Source organism: Diospyros lotus, chromosome 4, assembly GCF_014633365.1.
Source record: "Diospyros lotus cultivar Yz01 chromosome 4, ASM1463336v1, whole genome shotgun sequence".
NCBI classification, from domain to species: domain Eukaryota; kingdom Viridiplantae; phylum Streptophyta; class Magnoliopsida; order Ericales; family Ebenaceae; genus Diospyros; species Diospyros lotus.
The window spans coordinates 45,009,057-45,035,311 of NC_068341.1; the positions used below are offsets into that span (position 1 = coordinate 45,009,057).

General features: G+C 38.6%; 1 protein-coding gene across 5 annotated transcripts in view; it reads left to right on the forward strand.

The window, feature by feature from the left end:
- LOC127799189 (vacuolar fusion protein CCZ1 homolog B-like) overlaps positions 1–25,509 on the forward strand; it is a 35,560-nt gene extending 10,051 nt beyond the window's left edge. For 3 of the 5 annotated variants that reach the window (XM_052332970.1, XM_052332972.1, XM_052332971.1), the window contains 9 exons: positions 17,755–17,848; positions 18,633–18,816; positions 18,915–18,953; positions 19,064–19,173; positions 20,980–21,075; positions 21,249–21,692; positions 22,935–23,090; positions 23,733–23,962; positions 25,016–25,509. In XM_052332970.1, the coding sequence (XP_052188930.1) occupies positions 17,755–17,848; positions 18,633–18,816; positions 18,915–18,953; positions 19,064–19,173; positions 20,980–21,075; positions 21,249–21,692; positions 22,935–23,090; positions 23,733–23,962; positions 25,016–25,046 (1,384 nt within the window). In that variant the 3' untranslated portion in view covers positions 25,047–25,509. The remainder of the gene's footprint in view (positions 1–17,754; positions 17,849–18,632; positions 18,817–18,914; positions 18,954–19,063; positions 19,174–20,979; positions 21,076–21,248; positions 21,693–22,934; positions 23,091–23,732; positions 23,963–25,015) is intronic. The other 2 variants (XM_052332975.1, XM_052332973.1) reach the window with 2 other exon arrangements.
- Positions 25,510–26,255: the final 746 nt, after the last annotated feature.

Genomic DNA, 26,255 nt, shown 5'->3' on the forward strand with positions numbered 1-26,255 from the left:
AGGTGTTGTGCAAAGGTAGGGCTGTAAATTAAGATGTCATCAAAGAATACTAGGATGAATTTACGCAAGTATGGTTCGAAAATTTTGTTCATTAACGCCTGAAAAGGAGCGTTAGTTAGGCCAAAAGGGCATTATAAGAAACTCGTAATGCCCTTGATGAGTGGTAAAAGCTATCTGAGGGATATCTTTAGGCCGCATCCTGATTGATGGTAGCCTAATCAAAGATCTAACTTGGTAAAGACAGAGGCATTTTTTAGTTCATCAAGGAGATCTTCCACAATTGGAATGGGAAACTTGTTTTTGATGGTCATGGCATTAAGTTGACGGTAGTCAACACAAAACCTCTATGTCCCATCTTTTTTCTTAACAAGCAATATGGGTGATGCAAATGGGCTATGGCTGGGTTGAATAATGGACCTGTTCAGCATATCTTTGATTAGTTTTTCTATCTCAATTTTCTGTTTGGGTAGGTATCGATGGGCTCTTAGGTTAACAGGCTCTGCATTAGGCTTAAGGTTGATAGCATGGTCATAGGATCTCTTGGGTGGTAGGGAATTTGGCTCGGAAAAGAGGTCCTTAAATTCAAGTAATAGTATGTTAAGTGAGTCAAATACGTACCTGCCATGGGCTATGAGGGTTATTGCCAAGTGTCCTTGCCAGCTGGTGCTCAACTCCTTGCTCCCCGAGGGCAACTTCCATGGCATGGATAGAAAATAGTTGAGCCACCTGTGATAACTTGTTCTTGAGTATCCTTTGTAACCTCTTACCCAAGATGATTTTGCATACTCCTACCTCTGGGTTGTCCGTTAGAACCTTCTTGCTGCCATCTTTTTCAAAGGTCACTTCCATTTTATTGAAATCAAAACTGATTGGACTAACTCCCTTCATCCAATCTACTCCCATCACAACATCACAGCCTCCCAACTTTAGCAACCTTGGGTCAGTTGAGAAATTTTCTCCATTCATCTCCCAACAGAAATCCCTACAAGTTGACTGACTCAACACCTTGCTGCCGTTGGCAACCGTTACTGATAAGGGAAGGGAAGGACTGACTTCACACCCTAATTTTCTTGCCACAACTTCATCCAAAAAGCTGTGGGTACTCCCACTATCAATGAGAACCATGATCGGATTGTTGTTTACCCTTCCTTCTACCTTGATAACCTTACTATGGTTAACTCCTTTCAAGGCATGTAATGAAATCTCCCCTTGGTCCTCCCTCTCATTTTCCGAGAGTTCCTCTCCTTCCTCATTGTCCTCATCTTCCCCTTCCAATAGCAGTAGTTGTCTCTTACACTTGTGGCCCACAAAATACTTGTCTCCACATTTGTAGCATAGACGAGCTACTCGCCTTTGCTCCATCAGTTTACCTCTAGGGGGGGAGCAGGGTTGGTGGAAGGTAGAGCTAGGACACCTCTTCCTTGGAACCCACCTTCTCTAGGTGGCAACCTATTCCTAGCTTGCCAGCCTCCTGTGAACACTCCTTTCGTCTGATTCCTTTGTTTCTTGGCCATCGCATCAACGATCATCTCTTGTAACCTCGTGCTCTCCGCAGCCTGTTTCACCGTGTGAGGCTGCATCATCTTCACCATCGGTCTGATCTCATCCCCTAGGCCACTAATGAAGCTCGAAACATAATACTCCTCGGACAGCTAAGGATTATGTACCATCATCAGCGACCCAAGCTCCTCGAATTTCTGCTGATAGATCTGGACCGTCCCCTCTTGTTTGAGTTTATTAAATTCTTCGATTATGTCCCTCATGCATTTATCTCCGAACCTTACACACAAATCTTCTACAAACACACCCTAGGGGCTTCCCTCCTTGACCGCGAGCCACCCTTGATGCCAAGCATCTCCCATATCATTCAGGTAGGCAGAAGCCATGGTGACCTTCTGTTGTTCCGGAATTTGATATAAGGAGAATACTCGTTCGCATCTTCTCGACCACCACCTCGGGTTCTCTCCTTCTCAATGAAATCTCGAGCTTTAGCGTGGGGTAGTTCAGATGGTGTCGATTAGCCGACGTTCGCGGCCTCCTTTCCCTTACATTCTCCCCCATTGTGTCCGTATCAAACTCGAACTCCGACGTTCCCACCGGTCGGGGTTCTACCCCTACTCTTGGAAAAGTGGGCTTTGTTCGGTCTCTCGGAGGAAACTCAGGAGAGAGCCTTAATGGTTGCTGCTGGGTGAACATTTGCGCGATCATTTGCATTTGTTCCATCATTTGCTCCCGAAAGATAGTGCTCTGCTCGCAACTCTCCAGCCTCCAATGTTCCATTGCCTGCTCAATTCTGGAATCAACTCCCACTCCAATTGATAGTTCGAGCGTTCCCATTCGATTCTGAACCTCCGTTATTGCTGTCGTCATTTGTTGTAGCTGAGATTCCATTTGCTTCATTCTTGTCCTGTCGGCCATGGTTGTCACACGACACCCAAGAATGTTTTTCTTTGATACCGGATTGTCAGGTCCCGAGGGACTGACTTAGAATTTTAGAGAATGGGAGAGGGAAATCAGAAAGAATTGAGAGAGAAATGAAAAATTGAGAGAGAATTCAATAGAATAGTGATAATATTTCTCAATGATGCTCGAGTGGGAGAGAGAGTATCCAAATATAGCTAGGATTCTTTCCTCACGTGCTGTAACGATCACAGCTATAGGGAATATACAAGCTTGTCATAGCAGCAACAAATTCTGTACTACTCCCTCAGCAGCTAACTAACTCTATTTATATCCTTTCTTATTTAGTCCCTCTATTACATTTAATTGCAAAACTACCCTTATCCCTACGGTACATGACATTATCACAACCAGGCCCAATAGAATCCTATTTTGTGTCTAGTTTTATTAGTGGATTGAAGGATGAGCTGCGACCGATGGTTAAGATGATGCCATCATTGGTGAAACAAGTAGTGGAGAAATACTGGCTGCAAGAATTGACTCTAGAGGCAATATTCAAGAAGAATAAGATGTGGACGAAGCCTAACATGATCGAAAATCCACAATTTGTGGGTAACTTCAAGGCTGCAGCCATGGGTGCAAGTCAAGGAGGGATCAAGAATTCCACAATTCAAGGGGCAAATAAGAATCAGACTATAGAACAAAGGAGACAACTTGGACTATGTTTTAAATGTGGGGAGAAGTCAATCCAGGGCATTAACGTAGGAGGCAATTGCTGAAAATAGAAGGATCTGATAAAAAGGATGAAGAAGAAGAGGAAAGAATGGAAGAAGAAGTAACTGAAGTGAATATAGAGGAGACACAAGGGGATGGATAAGGAGAGATTTCTTTTCATGAGCTGAAGGGGAGTCCAACTGGGGAAAATCATTAAAGTGAAAGGGTAGGTAGGAAAAAGAAGATTGATAGTCCTGATAGATAGTGGCAGCACTTTTAGCTTTTTGAATAAGGCTACTGCTGTAGGTCTCAAGTGTGAATTTTTTGAAATTGGGAGCACTGTCAGTCCACTAAATCACCCAATAAAACAAAAAATCTATTCACTTGGACACTATCTCACCGATTAAACATACAACAGAAACAGAAATTAAAAGTATTAACAAAAGACAAAGAGAGAACAATCAAACCACATGAAAACACCGAGACTTTATCCTGGTTTGAACCGGTTTTCACCAGTCTTACATCCAGCCTTCAAAGAGAGCAATCCACTATAAATCTTGATGAAGAACAGTACAAGCAATCACTCTCGCACATTCCCTCAACACTCACTGATACCCTCAAGAACCCTCAATGTAGATTACAAAGCTTTCTCTACCTCTTATGCCTAACAATTCAGCACTCAAGCCTCAATGAGATCGATCAGAGTTTAGTACCCAACATACTACCTATCGCCTCTTATTTATAGACATAAGAGGTGTTAGTTACAAGGGGTGAAAATAACCGAAATACAATACCCTAACTACCCCTCACATAAATACACGCAATTAGCCCTTTTATTCCTAATTTGCCACTGTTGAGTATTCACACTAATATGCCCGAGATCTTCTACTCAATGCAAAACTTGAATAACAATTCTCCACCATTTTGCTTTGAGTTTCTGCCTGAAACCTGCATTCATCAAGCTGCTCATCATCTGGACCCGCATGAAAACTAATCATTTACATAAGATAACGTGGAAGAGTCTTAAATAATGGTGTAGTTTAGCCATAGGTACTACTTTAGTGAATATATCGGCTGCATCATCATCGCCAACCACCTTTACTAGGTCTACTTACTTTCTCTTAAGGATCTCCCTAATAAAATGGTACCTCACATCAATATGGTTAGTTCTTTCATGGCGAGCTTGATTCTTAGCTAAATGAATAGCACTTTGGCTATCACACATTAGAGTAGCCTTTATACTTTTCTCTAAGAGTTCACCTACTATACCTTTCAACCATAAGGCTTCTTTTATAGTTTCTGTAACGGCTATATATTCAGCCTCAGTGGTAGAGAGAGCCACTACAGATTGTAAATTTGTTTTCCAGCTAATGGTTGAATTTCATAGCTTAAACACAAATCCTGTAGAGGATCTCCTCTTATCTATATCCATTGCATAATCAGCGTCAGTAAATCCTAGAATATTAGGCTCTTCATTTAAACTAGCTCTACCATAAACTAAAGCCATATTGATTGTTCCTTTTAAGTACCTAAATATCCACTTAACAGCAGTCCAATGGTTTTTCCCTGGATTAACCATAAACCTGCTAGCCACACTCATAGCATGGGCTAGATCCAACCTTGTACACACCATATAGTACATAAGACTACCAACAGCACTAGAGTAGGGAATATTCTTCTTCTCTCTCATGCTCTCTTTGTCACTCGGTGATTGACTGCGGGACAACTTAAAATGCTAAGCAAAAGGAACATTGACTTCCTTTGCCTTCAGCATATGAAACTTTCTAGTGAGCTTTTTGAGATAGGTCTTTTGAGAAAGCTGGACCTTCCTAAGCTGTCTATTCCTAGCTATTTTAATAAGTAAGATCTTCCTTGTCTCTCCTAATTCCTTCATTTCAAAAACTTAATTTAATTACAATTTTAAACTTTGGATTTCTCCATGTGATTGACTAGCAATCAACATGTCATCCACATAAAGAAGGAGATATATAGAAGTCTTAGAGGAAACATGTCTAAAATGAACACAACTATCAAAGTTACTTCTCTTGAACCCTTGACACAACATGAATGTGTCAAATTTCTTGTACCATTGTCTAGGGGATTGCTTAAGTCCATACAAGGACTTTTTCAACAAGCAAACTTGTTTTTCCTTTCCCCTAACTTCAAATCCTCTTGGCTGATCCATCAGAATATCTTCTTCTAATTCACCATGGAGGAAAGCAGTGGTCACATCCATCTACTCTAGGATAAGATCTAAATGAGCAGTTATAGCAAGTAAAATCCTTATAGAAGTGTGTCTTACCACCGGGGAGAACACTTCATTAAAATCCACTCCTTCCACTTGAGTGAATCCTCTTGCTACTAATCTGACCTTATACCTAGGTTTTGATTCATTACCTGCTCCATCCTTGATCTTATACAACCATTTGCAACCTACCACCCTTTTACCCAAGGGTTTATCGACAAGGGTCCTAGTTTTCTTCTTTCTTAAACAATCCATTTCAGATTCCATGGCTGCAAGCCATTTCTTTGAATCTTTGGATCTCATAGCTTCTTCATAAGAAGAAGGCTCATCCCCAGCTATCTCTAATGCACTTGAAAGTGCATATTCCACTAAGTCTGAGTATCCAAACCTTGATGGAGGTATTACTACTCTCCTTTGTCTATCTCTAGCTACATTATACCTATCTAAACTAGGGCTGCTGTCTGATCTAGAAGAACCAGCACTGTCAGTATGCTGGTTTCCATCATAACTAAAAGAATCATCAAAGTCTGATTGCTGCAAGTTATCTGAACTAGAGGATCTTAAATCTGCACTGTGCTGACCTACTGCTAAGTCCATAGGACTATCATAAGCAGCGTCATCCAAGTCTCAGCTGTCACTAGTAGCATCATGACTGCTGCTGGCAGTATCCTGACTGCCACTTGTTGCCTCATAACCAACTCTTACAGCATCATGACTGTTACTAGTAACATTATAATCAAGCTGTTTCTGAACAGCTTCTTTTGCCTTTCCTAGCTCATCCTCTATCTGACCATTATCCAAGAAAGAATTTTCTTTAAAGACTACATCCCTACTAATAATATTCTTTGGCATATCTTCTTCCAAACACCAAAGTTTGTATCCCTTGACCCCTATAGGATAACCTATAAATAGGCAACGTTTGGCCCTAGGTTCTAACTTGCCTTGTTTTACATGAGCATAGGCAATACATCCAAACACCTTTATGTGCTCAAGGCTTGGCTTATGACCTTTCCACATCTCATAGGGTGTTTTAAAATCTATAGCTGCCGAGGGGGACCAATTTATCAAATAAGCAGCTGTAGTTAGGGCTTCTCCCCAAAAGGATTTTGGTAATCTAGCATGTTTCAGCATGCATCTTACCCTCTCTAAGAGTGTTCTATTCATCCTTTCGGCCAAGCCATTTTGCCTAGGACTTCCGGGGACTGTTAGGTGTCTCACTATGCCATTTTAACTACACATGGAAAAATCTTTACTACGATATTCAAGCCCATTATCTGTCTTAATTATTTTTATTTTCTTACCCATTTGATTTTCTATCATGAGTTTCCATGTTTTAAACACTTCAAAAGTTTGATCTTTTGATTTTAAAACAAAAACCCAAACCATCCTAGAGAAATCATCTATTATGGATAAGAAATATCTTGCTCCTCCATGTGTCAAGGATTGACTAGGGCTCCATAAATCCGAATGGATATAATCCAATGGGGCTTGAGATGAGTGGGTGACTTTCTTAGGGAATTTGATTTTTATAGACTTTCCTAGAATGCAGGTTTCACAGTTGTCTAATGCTGTAAATTTCTCAGCACTTAAAATTCCTTGATTAGATAACTCCTTAAGGCCTTGATCACTTATATGGGCCATCCTAAAGTGCCATAAGCTAGACTGATCACTACAGTTGGCTTCTCCTAAGGCTGCATCACCACTCAAAGTGGATGCCTGCAGCACATAAATGCCATTCTTAAGGACAACCTTCATACACACTAAGGACCCTCTCAATACCTTAAGCATTCCACTATCTCCCTTATAGGAGTAGCCATTCTTATCGAATTCTCCAAGTGATATTAAGTTCCTTTTAAATCAGGAACATACCTTACATTAGTTAAAATTTTAACTAATCCATCATGCATCCTAAGTCTAATATTTCCAATTCTCACTATTCCACACTCATGGTTGTTTCCTAGAAGTACTCTTGCCTCCACCAATTTCCTTATAGTCTAGCAACCATTCTTTGTGAGGAGTCACATGAAATGAACACCCCGAATCAAGCACCCACACATCCTTCTTATCCTTACTAGACACTACTAATGCATCAGCGCTATCATAGTTACAAATGGAGTTTGAAAATTCTGGACTGGACTTGTCAGGGTAATCTTTCTTCCTCTTGGGACAGTGCTTCTTTATATGCCCTTCCTCATGGCAATAGAAGCACTTGATCACTTTATTGCCATTTCTAGACTTTGTCTGAGACCTATTTTTCTGTCTGGTGTCTTTCTTTTCTGATCTAAACTTCACTGCTAGAACATCACCAGCAGTCTTTTTAGCATCTACTTTCTGTTGTAATTCCTTAGAATTCAAAGCCCCTATAACATCATCTAGAGCCAATTTGTCTCTACCATGTTTCAAGATGTCAACAAAGGTCTCGTATGATTTTGGCAATGAGTGCAATAAGACCAATGCCTTATCCTCATCATCATATTTAATATCAATATTTTCAAGATCTAAACATAGTTTATGTTATGATTAGGAGCACTTAGAAACTCAATTCAAGATACTAGATTGCAATCTCTCTCCACTCCTCACCCAGAAATCAACCCACAACAAATTATATAAAACTGGAAATGAAAAACAACAAAGAAATTAAAGTAAAAGAGCAATCAAACCAAACAATAGGTGCTGATTTATCCTGGTTCGGATTGCAATAAGCAATCCTACATCTAGCCTTGATCCCGAGAGCCAAATCCACTAGAAACCGATGAACAAGATTACAAGAACTCTCATTCTCTCTCTCACACAAGTTCACTGCCCTCTATACAAGAGAATACCAAGACAAACTTTCCCTCTAAGCTTTTCTCTCTCTCGGCAGTATCACTTGCATTCAGAGAAAATAATAGAATGATTGTTATGTCCGACTTTCAGCCCACTCGCCTCCTATTTATAAACCATAGGGGCGGTAATTATACGCCTAACTATTTTGCCTATACAAAAGACTAAAATATCCCTCGTAATATAACATCTAAGTTAACTAATCTAACTTAGAAAAAATCTAGCCTCACATCATCTTCATTCTAACAGGTTCTATTCTTCATCTTCTTGAAATAATTCTCCATGCAAAAACCCGACAGTTTATTAAAACTATCAATGTGATCTTGTAACTTTTGACTTTCAACCATCTTGAATGAAAAGAACTTTGTTTTCAAATATAATCCGGTAGAAAGAGTTTTAGTCATCTGGAGTGTCTCTGGCCTATTCCAAAGATCTTCTGCAGTTGTTATCTTTGACACCTCCCGCAATACTTTGTCTCCAAGGCTAAGGATTAAAGTGTTAAAATGCTTTATTGTTGATTTCCTTTCTCTTTTCACATATTTCTCTTTTCTGTTCTTCAGAGAGAAACTCGGGTATCTTCTTTTCAGCCTCTAAGGCTTCATCTAGACCCAGGTTTCCCAATAAGGTCCTCATCTTCATCTTCCATAGGCTAAAATAGTTTTGGCCATCAAATTTCTCAACATCATACCATGCGACAGAGGCTGTAGAAGCGGTATGTGTCAAATTCTAATGAATCTTGAAGGTTCTTGATGAGAGACTCGGCTATGATTCCAAATTTGTTGAGATTGGGAGCATTGTTGGTCCACTAAATCACCCAATAAAACAAGAAATCTATTAACTCGGACACTTTCTCACCGATTAAAGATACAACATAAACAGAAATTAAAAATATTAACAAATGACTAAGATAGAACATTCAAACCACATAAAAACATCAAGATTTTATCCTGGTTCGAATCGGTTTTCACCAGTCCTACATCCAGCCTTTAGAGAGAGCAATCCACTATAAATCTTGATGAAGAACAATACAAGCAATCACTCTCGCACATCCCCACAACACTCACTGATACCCTCAAGAACCATTACTGCAGATTACAAAGCTTTCTCTAACTTTTCTCTAAGAGTCCAGCACTCAAGCCTCGATGAGATCGATTAGGTTTCAGTACCTGACATACTACCTATCTCCTCTTATTTATAAACATAAGGGGTGTTAGTTACAAGGGGTGAAAATAACCGGAATACAATACCCTAATTACCCCTCACATAAATACATGCAATTAGCCATTTTATTCCTAATTTGCCACTGTCGGGTATTCACACTAATATGCCTGAGATCTTCTACTCAATGCAAAACTTGAATAACATAATTGATAGAAACAAACCCTCTCTCTCGGTGACGGTGGAAAAATGGGAATATGATGTATGTTGGTCCCTTGGCCACTCAAGAGAGGGGCGGGGGGGGGGGGGGGGGGGGGGGTTGAATTGAGTGATTAAAAATTTGATCGAATTTTTAGGGAAAACTTTTGAAGGATGAAAACTCTTGAAGGATGACTTTATGAAAAATATGTTTGTACAAGTATGTATAGATGAGATTGATATTTGTATAGATTATGCCACAAGAAAAACAAGTAATGAAAGAATGAGACAAGACATAATTTATAGTGGTTCGGTGTTTCACACACACCTACACCATTCTCCCAAGGTCTAGCCACCCTTGGGGTTCCACTAAATCCAAACACACTAATGAGTTTGTTTTCACCTTGGCTCACATTGGAAACTAAATACACACCTAGATTTTGAGGGTTCTAGGTAACCAAACAATCCACAACAATGAGTTCAATGAATACAATTTTTTTTCCACACTTGCACACAAATAGAACAATAATACAAGGCAATGTAATAGAAATAAATGATGAACCTCAGTTCAATGGAGAGCAAAATGGATTTGACTTTGAGGAGCCTTCTTCTCTAATTGCCTTGTGGCTCTTGATGGATTGACAATGAAGTTTGAGAGCCTTGGATTATTTGGAATGTGTTAGAGAGCTTTTTGAGAGTTGGATTTCACTTTAGATATTCAGGAGAGCAAAACTTGTCTTTATCTCGTGCTTCTCTTATTTTTAGGCAACTTTGGAAGACTTGCATAACGTTTAAAAATCTGATCGTTGGACTCAGACAATCGACTGTCCTAAAGCCATGGTCGACTGTCACTTGAACTGGAGTAAACTTTTAGGGAGCGGGAGTTGATTATCCAAGAGAGGCTTTTGGCTATGTTGACTCTGCATAACATGCTCTTAGCTATGTTGACTTTGGCTTTACCATAGTCAATTGGCAGGTTAGGAGTCGACTCTTGGTTTAGATTTTAGAAAAACCTACATAAATATATCCTTGATTTGCTAGAAAATAATTTCTATGGAAAATAACACTTTTTATAACAAGTATAATATGAGAAAATATTTTATAATTTGAACGGAAATAATTAAGGGTTACAATTAATACATATGTTCAAAATATTATTTTTGTTAATCATCGAAAATAATTTCTATGGAATATAACACTTTTGATAACAAGTATAATATTAGAAAATATTTTATAATTTGAACGGAAATAATTAAGGGTTACAATTAATACATATGTTCAAAATATTATTTTTGTTAATCATCAAAACTTGATTAGAGAGTGAATGGAGCAAATTGGCTCAACAATGTACAGCTATCACAAGTCCCTTGATTTCAAGTGGTTGATGTAAGGGGTGGAGTTCATGGCTGACTTTTTTTGAGGGTATTGGAATTAGGGCAATGTAACATTGTTTTGTGGGTCGATTGGATGGGAACTGTAAGTCCATTAAACTTTGACTTCAACCAGTTGGAAGTGACGGTTGAAATTGAAGTTGGAAGTTACGGTTGAAATTGAAGGGAAAAAGCTGACCTTGGTGGGCAGCCTAGAATAGGGTGAGTGCAAGATGATTTCTGGGAAAAAAACTATAGAAGCTGATGGAGAAGAAAGGGGGGCAGATTTCCCAATTGTATTCCACACAAGCGGTGAAATGGGAGGAACAAGGAGCGGAGATGGAGGATTAGTAGGCGAATTCCGGGCCAGCAATCATCCAACTCCTCATTGAGCTAAATACTTGTGATAACTTGCACTTATTGTTGATTGAATTTAAGGACTTATTCATGGAACCCAAGTCCTTACCACCCTTAGTTGTTGTTAGGACTGTCAAACGAAGACCAACCCAAAGAGAATTTCCACTCAAATTCTTGCACACTCACATAACTTAGAAACCAAATAAGAAAACAGACAAAACAGAATGAAAATTGAAATTGTAGAAAGATAAAACAAACCAACAAAGAGTCGAGATTTATCCTGGTTCGGAATGCCTTTGGCAAACCTACATTCAGCAGTCAACACCCACACACAGAGCAACCTTTTATTTAGGATGAAACCGATTAGTACATCAAGCCTCTGAACCCTCATCTATATCCTCGAGTACATACACACATTCTCTCAAGAATACACAAGACTAAACTCAGCCTTTCTTTTCTCAAGAATGAAAAACCAGCACTCAATCATAGACAAAATAGAAGCTCTCCCTTGGAATGATCCTCGACTGCCTCCTCTGCCCTCTTATTTATAGAAAGGGCGAACATCCCAATATAACTAACTACTATTCGGATATTACAATTAGGCCCCCTAAAATACTAAGTAATTACACTTGCTATTTTAACCCTAATTGATCTAATCTTCCAGTTCCAGCCAATGAATCTCTAATACTTTACTGATCTTCTACCACATAAATCCTAAGCAAACACAACCCCCCCCCCCAGACCTTTTAACCATTCGATACACATTAAAACTAATATTGAATCTGTTAATATGTAATCTTACTGCTATGCACCTATACAAAAAATTGAAATCGAAAAGCAAGTCAAGGAAATGCTAGCTAATTCCATTATCCAACCTGGTCAAAGTCCCTATGCCTCACCAGTGCTCCTTGTAAAAAAAAAAAGGATGACACTTGGCGATTCTGTGTGGATTATAGATAGCTTGCTTCTATCACTATTAAGGATAAATTTCCCATGCCTATTATTGAGGACTTCTTCGACGATTTATCCGATGCTACCATTTTTTCTAAATTGGACCTTAGAGCCGAATACCATCAAATAAGGATGAAACCCTCAAATATACCAAAAATAGCCTTCCGAACACACCAAGGGCTATATGTGTTCACTGTCATGCCTTTCGAACTCACTAATGCCCCGACTACTTTTCAAGCCTTAATGAACCAAAATTTCAGTCCTTATCTATGAAAATTCATACTTGTTTTCTTTGACGATATACTTTTGTACAACCCTAACTTTGAGTAACATTTATACCACCTAAGAACAGCCTTTGAAGTCCTTAGATTTAATCAATTGTATGTCAAGTTGTCCAAGTGTACTTTTGCCAAAGGGCAGGTGGAATATTTGGGCCATACCATTTCAGGAAGGGGAGTAAACACTGATCCATAGAAAATAGAAGCTATGGTGAGATGGCCTAGACCTACAATAGTCAAGGAGCTTAGGGGTTTTTTGGGATTGACTGGATATTATAGAAAGTTTATTAAACATTATGGGGTGATAAGTAAGCCTTTGATTGAGCTTCTTAGGAAGGATAACTTCCATTGGAACCCTAAAGCTGAGGTAGCCTTCAGGGCCCTCAAGAAGGCTATGACCCAAGCATCGGTTTTGGCATTGATCAATTTTTCCATGCCCTTCGCTGTGGAGGTTAATGCATGTGACAGCGGAGTGGGAGCTATACTTATGCAAGAAGGAAGACCTTTGGCTTATATCGACCAAGGCTTGGCTCCCAAACACTTAGGGTTGAGTGTCTATGATAAGTAGTTGATTGTTGTTTTAGTGGTTGTGGATAGATGGTGACATCATTTAGAGGGCAACCCCTTTGTGATTAAGATAGACCGTGAAAGTCTCCAATTCTTGCTTCAACAAAGATTTTATACTCATTTGCAAAGGAAAGGTGTCTCCAAACTACTTGGGTTGGATTACGCAATCCAATACCGAAAAGGAAAAGAAAATTTGGTGGCGGATGCCCTATCTAGAAGAGAAGAAAAATGCACTTGTCAGGCCATCATGGTTGTAGTACGAGATTGGGTTAAAGATATTGTGGGGAGTTATGAGAAGACATATTAGTTGCAGAGGCTAATAGCTCAATTGGCTGTCTAGCCCGATGATTCATACGTATATACCCTCTCTAATGGGGCGATCAAGTTTAAAGGGAGGTTAGTTGTGGGGGATGATGAGCGGTTGAAGAATAACATTATGCAAGCACTATGTTGTTCACCTTTGGGAGGCCATTCAGGGGTGAGAGCAACCTATTACAGAGTAAGGCAACTATTTTAGTGGCCTGGATAGAAGAGGGATGTCGTGAAATATGTGCCAGCATGTAAGATATGCCGGCGTTGTAAACATGAACAGGTAGCTTCTCCAGGGTTATTGCAGCCATTGCCCATACCGGATCAAGCATGGGAGGGAATCTCTATGGATTTCATTGAGGGTTTACCAAAATCGGAGGGAAAAGATGTAATTTTGGTAGTAGTGGATATGCTGACCAAATTCGCTCATTTTCTCAGCCTAATCCACCATTTCTCAGCTCAAGAAGTGGCACGGTTGTTCTTAGATTCAGTGGTGAAGATTCATGGAGTCCCTAAGACCATTGTGTCGAATAGGGATAAAGTTTTTACCAGTACCTTTTGGCAGGAGTTGTTTAGGAGTTTGGGAGTCGGGCTGCAGCATATCACCTAGAAACTAATGGCCAAACGGAACGGGTTTATCAATGCCTTGAGGCATACTTGTGGTGCATCTGTTTTACTAAGCTCGGGAGTTGGAATAAGTGGTTGTCTCTAGCACAATGATGGTACAATTCTAGGCACCATATTGTTATTAAAAGGACTCCTTTTGAGGCAACATTTAGTTACAACCCACCCCTACTATTGACTATTCCTAATTCCCCAACTACTATGACAGAAGTGGAGCATTATCTACAGCAAAGACATGAGGTTCTAACAGTCTTAAAAAGGGAATTAGTTGTAGCTCGGAACCGGATGATACAGAGTGCTAGTAGGAGGAGTGCAAGGACGTTTGCTGTGGGCACAACATGGGACGTTTGCTGTGGGCCCCCTACGACAAAGGAACTTGAAGGTGCCATTGTGGACAAGAGGGTAATTTACCAGGGCACAACACCAATTATACAAGCTTTGGTAAGGTGGTCACACCTACAATTGACTCATACAGCAGGGGAGTACTTGTCGGATTTGTTGAAGCAGTTTCCAAGAGCAATCAACCTACTCTAAATTCTTGAGGACAAGAATTTTTCCATGGGGAGGGGGGGAAATTGTTACGACCCGAGGGTTGAATTGTAATTGGGGAAGCTACTGTAACTGTTGTAACAACCTAACGGTTAGGTAGGTAGAACAAGCCTAACTAACTTTGGCTGACAGTTAGCCCTCCTAACTGAAAGAAGTGCCTTAAAAGAAAACTGTTGTAGAAGGAGATGACAATTTTTGGAATAACCGATTTCCCTCCAATTCCTTCGTTCACAATTTCTCTCTCATTCTCTCTATTTTCTTTTCTTCCTTTCACTTATTTTCTCTCTTTCTCCCCAAATCCTATATTTTTCTCAGAATTCTTCTTGAATTCCTACAATTACCCAGCCCTCAATCTGAGGGCTTGATAGTTGGCTTGCCTCCTCTATTCTAGGATCCTCCCTGCAAAGGGTTGAGTAGGGGTGATGCTGCCATTTCCTTGTTTCCCTGACTGATCTTGCCACTCTCCTTGCCGAACCCCTCCCTACTAGGGTGAGCCTAAGTGCGTCACTCTTCACATCCATCCATCTTAATCGTAGGGCGTAGTTCTTTGCTCAAGCCACTGATAAAGCTTGAGATGAAATATCCCTATGTGAGCGTGGAATTTAGAGTCAACATGAGTGATTTGAGCTCTTCAAATTTCAATTAATATGATTGCACAGTCCCCTCCTGCTTAAGCTTGTTAAACTCCTCCACAACGTCTAACATGCCTCGATCTTTGAAACGTTCGCATAAGTCCTCCACAAACTCCAGCTTTATACAACTCTCCTCCACTCTTGAAACCAGGCATCCCCGACATCATTAAGATAAGCAACGACTATGGTAACCTTTTGCTGTTCGTCCATGTTATAGATGCTAAACATACGTTTACATCACCTAACCCACCACATTGGGTTTTGGCCATCAAATAAAGGAATCTCCATCTTTGGCGTGTGAAATCCAGTCTGATAAAGAACAACTGGAGCTCCCTACCTTCTCTCCACATTATTCTCTTTGACCACTGGGGGTTCTACCTCAAACTCCGACAATCCCTCGGATCGGTGGGCTACTCCATGCCCAAGAAATATTGGCTCAAATCTCTCTCTAAATGGAAATTTGGGAGAGAGCCTTACCGGTATTTGGCTGGTGAACATTACTGTGAATTGTTGCATCTGATCCCATAATTGTTGGTTCTGCTCGTGCATCTGATCTTGCAGCTGATTGTGCTGATCACAACTCTTCTTGCGCCGTCTTTCCATTGCTCCTTCGATCCTTCTCTCTACCATCGAATTCACCGATGTCTCCAACGTTCCCATCCAAATTTGCATATCCGCCACCACCACAGTAACTTGTTTCAACTGCAATTCCATATGCTTCATTCATGGCCATGGTGAAGAGATAAGGATTGTAAACTGCTGCCTTGAATTGTGCTCTGATACCTTGTTAGACTCTTAGTTCTGATCAGGGAATTTCTCATCTGGAATTGAGGAGAATTAGGAAGAGAATTGAGGGGGGAAGAATGAGGGAAGAGTCGAGAGAGAAGATGAAAGTGTGACAGGAAGAGAATTTTGTTTATATTGATTGATGGCTTCTTTTTGAGCAGGATCAGAGTTATATACTGATCCTCTACTATCAAATTAACGTAACTGCCTACTTCTAGGTTATTATAGGAAAGCCCCTACTATCTATGCAACATACAATTATGCCCCCTTTGCCCTTATAACTTGCGGGCGCATGACATAATCCTACTTTTTTTAATGTATCTCAAATAAAATATCTTTCTTAGTTAGTGCATTACTTAATATGTCCCTACTAGAATTTTGTCTTGCTGTTTTTTCCTTTTTAAAATGGCCTAGTTGTTCAAGTAGATTAAGTTATGAACTGGTAAGTGGTAACCGACCATGTGAACCTTGTTTTCAGATATTTGAGTCCTACTTTGCTACCATGTGGGTTAGTCTTATTTTAATTTTTTTTCTTGTTTAGAAAAGCATCTAGTTCGTGAGTAAGGGTAGCAAAATGGAATAGATTATTATTGGCTTTTAAGTACAATAAAGAAGGTTTTGGAAACATTTATGATTGGTTATTGGGTGTTCAGAGTATAGGGCAAGAGTATGTGAGTCTGATTTGAGAATTATGTTGGTAAATTGCCTTTAGAGCATGTAAATATGTGTACTATCTTATGATTTCAAATTTTCATATTTGCAGAAGCACTTAGGGCAAGAAAGAAGTAATAGATTGATAAGCAAACTGTAATGGCAGTTATAAGTAGTTCCATGACATTATCCCTAGTTCCATGAAAACCAACTGAGAAATTGCTCCCTGTCTGCCAGTTCATTGAATTTTATTTTGTTATGTGTGTTATTATTTTTTTGTTTTGTTTTTTTTTTTTTTTGGGGGGGGGGGGGGGGGGGGGGGTGGGGGTGTGGATGCTATCTTGTGTTCAATTAGGAAGTTGGCTTACACATGTACTGTCTCTTCTGCGATGTTTTCTTCCTGCTCTTCTTGATGGCTCCCTCCTCCCAAAACCATCCTCTTGTTATAGCAGTCAAATATCATATGCCAATTGAATAGATCAGGAAATTGCTTCTCTTTCTATCTTCCAAGGAGGAAATGTTGCAGATCTCTAGAAAGTTCTAACTCCTTGACCTGCTAACATTGTGACTATTAATGGTACTATTTTGAAATTCTTGGGTCTATTGATTCAGTATTTCTGAACTTCCATTCTAGTTTTGCTAATTTTCCTTTCTAATGTCTTCTTCACGCCTCCGCTAACTATTTTTATTATTGTACTTGCTAATGACTGCCTTTTATTTTTGTCTTTCTTTTCAAATATATTCATTTAATGGGCATGAATTGTAATAGCATGGAATATGACATTGTCAATGCCTTGGGTTGGAGCCCCTTTTTTTATCACACTGAGAATTTACTTAATCATCAGAAGAATAGATTGTTTAGTGGCACATTGATGTTTCAGCATTTGGAAGACGTCATTTTCTGTATTCATTCAATCTAGCTTGCTGTCATTCATTTTTCATATGATGGCACGCCTTTATAGTTACTACCCATTTTATCAAATTCCTTGGAAAATGATATGGGTTAATTCACTGGGCAGTAGAATTTGTTGTCATGGTCACTAGCCACCAAAAAAAGGAAAGATTGTTGTCATAAAATTTTTTGCACTTTGTTATTCTCTTTCTCTCGTTTTCTTGGAAGTATGATGTTACCTTTTCTGCAGAATTTTCTCTCCAGAGGCAGCATGTGAACTCATAGAAGCAGAGGGGCATTCTCATATTTTTCATGAAGCAGAGCCAGATATTTGGATGGTGATGGTGCGGTATCTGTTTATTTCATAGTGTTATATTTACTCTGGTTATGACTTGATTAAGTAATGTGCCACATTGTTCATTGGTTTATCCCATCTATAGATTTATTATAGTCGACCTGTCTTGTTTCAAAGTTAATAGTTTTCTACATCTAGTCCTGGTCTTTCCATACATTCATATTCCCATCTTTCAAGCATTTTCTCAGTGCACTCAGTGAGTGAGTTCCTTATGCCATTGTTGTTAATCTTGCTCAATTGTGTAGATTGCCAACACTCACACAGTGCTCAATGTAATTATGTATAAAACTTACATGTGCCACAGGTATGAGTCCTCTGTTTTAACTTTTATGAATTTTGCATGATCAATTTAATACAATCAACTAATTATGACTTGCAAGAATTCAAGAGTATATATCTGTCAAGTGCTTTAGCCATATTGCTCCCTTGGAAACGTTCATCCCTGAGTGTAAATTTTATCAGGGTGGATGATTAGCTTCTGTCATTTATGTGCTTCAGCCACTTCAAAGGTTCTCTTTAGCTGCGTGCTTATTCCCTTGGGAGGAGGGGGAGAGGAGACTCTTGTAGTTGGCACATTTAAAATAACTCGCTTGTCTTTGTGAAAAAATGTCTCCTCTAGTTCTCTTTAGGAAATGTAGGTTTGAATAGCATGTGTATTCTTTTCTCATATGGTTTGATCATCAGATTTTTATCAATGAGATGTAATTGCATGTTGTCACTTCATATTGTGCTTTCTCTTAATTGTTTAATTAGAGTGCCCTGCACTGTTTTAGATAGTGGAGAAAAACAAAGAGTCAGAAGCCATATGGCGGGTTGATGCATTGCGTAGGGTTCTCAAGGAAATACATTCTCTATTTGTGATGTTCCATGGATCTGTTAGAGGATTGCTTGATAAAGAACCTTCGGGGAGACTTATTCGACCTTTCTTGCATTCTTTCATCATGGATTATTTAAGTGGTAAGGCTTTAATAGATAAGCAATTTTTGCTTCATTGGAAATTTATTTTTCTATATTTTGGAGTTCAAAATATTTTACTGTAAGTCACTAATTGTCAGCATTTCAAAAGCGATCTCCATTGGATTTGTGCTGCTGGGGTAATGCTGAAGTTGCTGTATCAGATGATTTCCATTGGATTTATGCTACTGGAGCAATGCTGAAATTGCTGTATCTCATTCCTTACATATGGTTCTTCTCTTTGAGGCAGATTTCTTTGTTGGGAAGAAACTTCAGTTACCAAACTTTCGTGACTCTTTAAAGGAACGTGGAACTGTACAGATGTTGACAGTGGGACGGGAAGCTGCAATTGAAGTTCAGGTTTGCCTTAAGAAAACAAATTTGTACATTTTTTGGGGATAAATAATCCTGTGTAAATTCATCATCATCACCAACTGAACGTTATTCTAACCAAGTTAGGGTTGGTGGCATAGCATCCATAATGTCAAGTCACATTGACAACAATATGAATCCATGCAAGAGAACAATGTAGCAAAATTTTAGGCTGGATGCCCTTCCTAACGCAACCCTCTAGTGAGGGAATGTTTAAATAAAGTTTCAATGCCATCTTCATATGAAAAAGTTTCACGAGATGGCAGTAAATGAAGATCATGCATTAACAACAAAAAAATGAAAAAAAACCACTGAGGTCCCTGCACAAAGGGGAGATAGGGAACCTGAAGTTCATATATTGAACTTCTGGAATAAAACATCTCATTTATGAATTACATAAAGGAGGACAGCCGAAAAAGGAATCCACCTTCAACCACAAAAGAAGGGTAGAGAAAGTGAGCCTTACAACAAAACATAGAACTATCTGCTTTCAAAGTCTTTATTATTATTACAGTTATTTTCTAACTTAATATATACCATAATAAGTAAAAAAGAAAGGACACTCGAACTGTATGCTTCCTAACCCAGAAATACATCATTGAGGCCAACACTTCCAAGGATTCACCCAAAAATATTATAAACAGAGCTCACACCTCCTTGGCCATAGGAGCAATAGAGTAAAAGATGGTCCATCAATTCACCATTACTTTATACATGAAGCTTCAATCAAGGACTACCTTTCTAGGCTTCCTTGATCGTCCAAAGTAAGGATGGCATTTAGAGTAGCTGTTGAGACGAAGATGGTAACTTTGAGGGAACACAGTATGCCCAAATCCTTTCCAATGGAAAGATAAGTATATCTTTATATGATTGAGCCTCATAAAAGGGCAAATAGAAGGTCTTCACCTGTAACTGGCACCATACCCATCTGTCTTCCCATTGGCTAATCTATGGTTGGTCATCAGGCAACCTTAGAAAGCAACATGCAGTCAGTTTCTGAGTCTTGAAATTGCATCTAAACCTTTGGGACAAATTAACTCTCTAAAACCTCTCCCTATCTACATGGCCTGGATTGCACATTATTGAACTTGTAAAAATGATGATATCTTTCTCATCTTGTTGAAGAAATTCGTTCTGGCCTAATGTACCACCCTGTTTCTTGTGTTTTCCTGGTGATTGCAGTGTTTCTGCTGATGCATCTCACTGACTGTTTTATGTTTCTAAATGGCATTTTCCTTGGAATGCATGTAGGGTCTCTTTTAAAATTACAGGAACACAGGTCAATTTAGAGTTCTAGTTGATTTGCATGGCTGCCAATCTGTTTGACACTGTTTGCAGTCTTATTTTTATGTGATGTGTGAGTTTCTGCCTGGTTGTTCTGGAAGAGCCCAAGTAGAAGTTCTGTAATAATTTCCTTTGTGCCTGGTTTTTCGTAAAGAGTCCAAACAAAGGTTCAGTAATTTACCCTTTTTTCACGGTCGAGGAGGGATTCTCCATTCTCTTTTGTTCCCTTTTACTTTTCTTTGGATGATGTATCAATTTAAGTACCCTTGTAGGTTTTTATTTTTAGAATGGGGTTTACCAGCTACTGGTTGTGGTTTGGTTCTCTGGTATCGTTACCTACACTTCCAATTCTTTTTAATCACTCGCATTTTTTCTGATTAAAACTTGCTCTATCTGATTAAAATTCACATGCATATGAAAATAAGCAATGTCATATTTTTTGTTAGGGCTAGTTCAGGTTTGGTGAGATTTTCTTTGGCATATTTTGATTATGATGTCCTTGTTTGGCAGTCACTGGTCAGAGTACTTGAATCATGTGCTGGCAACATACCGTGCTACTCTATGATCTTGTTTCAGGACCTGCTGGTGTCCACAACACTTTCCTCGGTATGGTCTCATCTCTGGTGCCTCTTAGTTTTGGTACTTTTTACTTTATTTTTAGTAATAGAGTATCTCTAGTATTCTTTGAAGTTGAAAAGATGGTTAGGGATTGATGCAATTCTGATAGGGGCTAATGCAGGATGTTTGAAGCCCTAATCATCATTATGGTTTTTTGTCAGGAGGACACTATAAACTTATTTACATATGCCATCCTAAGGTTGTCTCCACGTGCTTTATCCTCTGGGGTGAGTTCCTGGTCCTATTTACGTAAAGGAAGTGCCTCATCTCATCCTGAAGCCGGATCTATCTCAGGAAACACTGCTGCAGTTTCGGATCAATATCCTTCATCTGGTGGTGACAGCAGTTGTAATGTTGCTAGGCCCTTACAACATGAGAAGTGGACCAAAGGGAAAGATGGTTTTCTTGTCACTGATATTTGGAATGCAGAGGCTGGTAACTTGGTTCCTACCACCCCAACAATTTGGCTCCAGCAAACGATGAATAGAATGTATCTTTGTGCCTTTCAGCATAAAAACCTTACCTTGATCCTTCTCATTCCTGTCACTTCCATTGTTAATGGGGAGCGAGACATCTCCTTGGTGAAGCAGCAAATTCTTGAAAATGTAAGTCTTGTAGCAATTTAAATATTTTTTTTCCACAGTTGTGTATCCGCGGGTTAAAAGTGTGCGATCCCTTGTGCTTTCTCTATTGTATGTGCTTTTGATATTGAATTCACTTGTTGATGCTCTCGAGTTCTTTTTCTGTTCAGCAGCTTGAGATGATGGGATGATCATTGAAAATTTTTAAGTGTAATGCTAAGCTTGATCATTTATTGAAAATAAAATATAGCTAGACATACAGTTTGTTATTAAGCCAGGCAAGGGCCGAAATTTACCATTCTGGAAAGGTGGTATAGCTTGCTATCATATTTGGTCATTTGTTCAGCTCTTGCAATTGGAAGACTTGCTCTTATGATGTTCTGATTATGGATGCAATTAAAATAAATATTCCATATTGGGTTCTATGAGCTCAACAATCTATTTTAAGCTTGTGTTTTATCCCTTCATTTTCTTCTTAAACCTTTTATGGGTTAGATGCAACTTTTTAATCTGGTGATCTCTGTTTAGCTATTCCCTCTCCTGCTGCGAGTCATAAGCATCATAAACCTGTGGTCTTATGCTGCCTGGTTTTATAAGTACTGGGCAAAAACGTGAAAGCTTGCTGAATGATGATTTGGTGTTAAGCTGTTGTTTTCTTCTACTGAAAAGCAAACAAAACAAACAAAAGAAATGGCTTCCTGTAAAAGTTTTGACTAGATCTCATAACTATCCTGTGTAATCTTGAGGGTGGGTGAATAATGTTGCTCATGATTAATTTATATTTGAAGAAATATTGGAATGTATAAGGGAGAATGAGCAATAGTACATTTACTTAAATGTCTTTTTCATAATGAGCACAACAGAGTAGGCATGGGATATCTGATCTGCAATTCTGCGTCTTTGTCTCTTGGGCCTATGCTTAAGATTAAAGCTTATTTTGCACAAAGCTTCTGTTGGAGATTCAGTCTAATATGAATTTTGCTAGAGGTTGTGTTTTTTCTGTGAATTCCATATTAAAGTATGCTTGTCAGCACATTGTAAAAGTCTACCTAAGAGGTAGGATTTGCTCAAAATTTGTTCTTGGATGCTACAAAGATTCTCTAGCATTATGCGGCATGTTTATTAAATAACAACAAATCCTTGTTGAATTATTTTATGCTCTGGAAGAATTTGGGTTCTATTTTCTGCCAGAGTAATATGATATGATGATTTATAATGTTTCTATATGCTTTCTGATTCTGTCTCTTTACTTTCAAAATCTGGCAGGCATCACTAAAAATTCTCAAAGTCGAGGAAAAATTATCAAAAGGATGGGGTGGGGAGAATGCTTATCATGTCAGTGGTTACCGTTATTTACTAGTTGATGGTGATAGAAATGTATCTAGAGCCTCTCCACCTGGTAAAGTGACAACCTTAACAAAGGTTAGCAATTCTTGTACATATGCCAGGTTTTGTGTTTGTTTTCAATCCTTATTTGTGTTTAGTTTAGTTCTCTATTAAAAGAAAGAAAAAACTGAGCATGTTATTTGTTGATAATGTCTATTTTCAAAATTTTGAAAATAGAACCTAAACGTATTGTCTGATAAAAATTTGTCTCATTTTACATCAGCAAGAAAGTCAAAATTTTCAAGGCCAAGGGTATTTTCACCCATATCAAGTAAATTATTACACATATATAATTGGTCTCTTTTTGGTCAGTGAAAATGACTCATGCAAATCTGGGTTTGGTCAGCAAACCCTGATGTGTTGATAATTCTTCTTCTTTCTTACTTGCAAAAGAAGATCTGGGTTTGACCAACCCAAATTGAAGAAAAGGAAGAAAAAGAATCCTGATGAAGAAGAACAGGGTGTATATATGTTGGTCTTTTTACTTTTGAGAAAATATATAATGTAAAACCGCATGTGTGCACGTGTGTTGAGTAAAAGTCACAACCTAATGTTTTCTGGTGTGACTCATTCTAATAAGAAAATAAAAGAGTTGTGGATTTTTTTATTTTATCTTCTTTTGGACTGAAAATAAGCAAACTGAGATGTTGGGTATGCTAATGGGAATAATTGTGACAGGAATCTTTAATTGGCTTGAATAAGCTTCGAGAAGAGGTTGATATGGAAAAGAGCCGAGCAAAATGGGATGGCCCAGACCATGAGAAGGATATGGAGATATGTATTAGGGCAAGAAACAATGCATGGGTGATTGCTGGGGTTATGAGAGGGAAAGAACTCTACATGGTTTTAGAGAGAGCCAACGAGACACTTCTCTATGCCTCTGATGCAATTGAGAAGTTCAGCGACAGGTAAAAATTTCTTAAAAATTTCTTATGCTTCTGTACTTTCTTCTTATTGCTTGGTTATTTAATTTCCCTTTTGTGGTTTCTGATAGCCCCAACTCTCCAGCTATATTTTGGAGTTTTAAGATCCATCTTTCAGCTTGTTAAAATATTGAAACAATTGGTATGATTTCGTTCTCTTGGATTAATTCAATTTGCCAAAAAGGCTTAACAGCCAAATTGTCTTGTGAGTGACCTTTGTACTATTAAGACCTAACTAGTTTTTGCACCAACCCACACCTGAGTTGGGGAAAAAAATAAATAAGAAAATAATTACAGAACTAAAATTTTAGCCCAATCACTTTAAAGTGAATTCATAGCATTTATATGTACTCTTTGTTGTGCACCGATCTCTGATGTGTAGAAATCATATTAGTAACTGCAATAACTGAAAAATACAAGAATAAAAAACCAAGCCAAGCCTGCAGCAGACTTCTTAGATGGCTTGAAGTATGAAAATTCCTTATGCAGGGGATAACATTGATAATATGTTTTGTTTCTTGGAGTTTAAATGTTAATGAGATCTTATTATTGTCAAAGGAAGAAATCTGAAAGCCTCTCCACTTGTTCTTTAGTAAAATGTGCTGTTGAAAAGCAGAACCAGAAAATTTTGAAGATTTGTACTCGGATACCAAGTAGATTGGCAATTCCAATCAACCGTTGATTGGATATTTTCAGAAATATTCAATACAACATTTTATGTGACTAGAATGTCACATAAAATTTCTGAGATGTCAGGCTTCTTTTATGACTAGAATGTCATGAATTAGGAATTACAAGACATTGAAACCCTGGTAGATAAGAATAGTAGGTTGTTTCTTTATGACTGAAATATTATGGTTTCATGTTTTAAAAATAGCCGCTTTGCAAAGGGTAAGACTACAAAAATGACCCATCCCCAAATCCTCACAAAGCAAAGAGCCATGTTAAGTGGGGATGCCCTTATGGTTCTTGGCTTTCTGACCCCCACATATTCTGAAAAAAACATATTTGTCTACTTATATTTTTTCAATTGCGCAGGTATTGCAATGGAGCTTTTTCTTTGGATTAGAAAGATATTAGTAAAGCTTCCAAGTTCGGACACTTAGACTGGGTAGGGATGCATGCTTCTATAGACATTGGATACTCAGTTCATTCTCTGCCCTTGAGTGAGTCGATGATATCAGCCCTTCCCCTGCATCTGTATAATTCTGTAGCAAGCCCCAAGCAGGCAATGCATCCAATTTCAGTGTTACATATAATTAAGTGATCGTTGAAAGGGAGACAGTTATAGTCAGCTCCTTGTGCGCGCATTCGCAAGTCAAGTAAACTGTGAACCTTGAAAAGTCACTCTATTTGGTTATGCCATTGAGAATGGGTTGGTGTAGACAATGACATGTCTCTTTTTGTGGCTTATGCTTGCTTTTCTTTCTTGTTTCTTTTTTTTTTTTCCCTTCAATTTGTAATGTTGTATCAGAAAAGATGAAAATCATCAAAGTATTTTGTAATTAAAAAAATTGTGTATTACGCGTGTATTGGCACTTTTTTTTCTTTTCTTTGCTTTTGTTCAAAGGAGTAAGTGATGTCATGTTCACCTAATAGAATAAAAATTTAATATATTATTGTTGAAATGAGTAGGATCGGGTAAGTTTTTTTTTTGGTGAGAGAGATCGGGTAAGGTTTAAGAGATTGGGGTTGGGGTTTGGAGATTTGTGAATTTGGAATTTGGGGGTTAGGGGTTTCAGGTTCGGGTTTAAGGGTTTGGGGTTTACATATATATGTGCATTTATATGTATTTATATATATGTATATAGACATTGGTATAAACCTATGTATGCACATGCATACATGTACACATATGTGCGCATATATGTTGTTTGTGTATAGTTATATGCATGTGTGCATGTATACTTTGTACATGTGTAGATTTAGGCTAACGCATACTCAACCCTTTCACCTTTTCACCATTTAACCATTTTGTTCCCTTAACTTAAATAAGGATATATTATGTACCTCAATTACTAATTTTGTAATAGCTACATACATTAGTGCAACAAGCATTGTGTGTGAGTCACATATGCAGTCAGATGTGGGCCCTAGATTGACCAAGCCAATGGAAGTGTGTCACGTGTCTTGATTTACAAGAGAGGAAGAGGGCCGGCGGCGATAGATAGCCTCTTGAAACGATAGAGAGATAACGAGAGTGAGAGATACAGATAGAGAGAGCGAGAGATATAGACAGAGAGAGAGAGAGCGAGAGATACAGACAGAGAGAAAACGA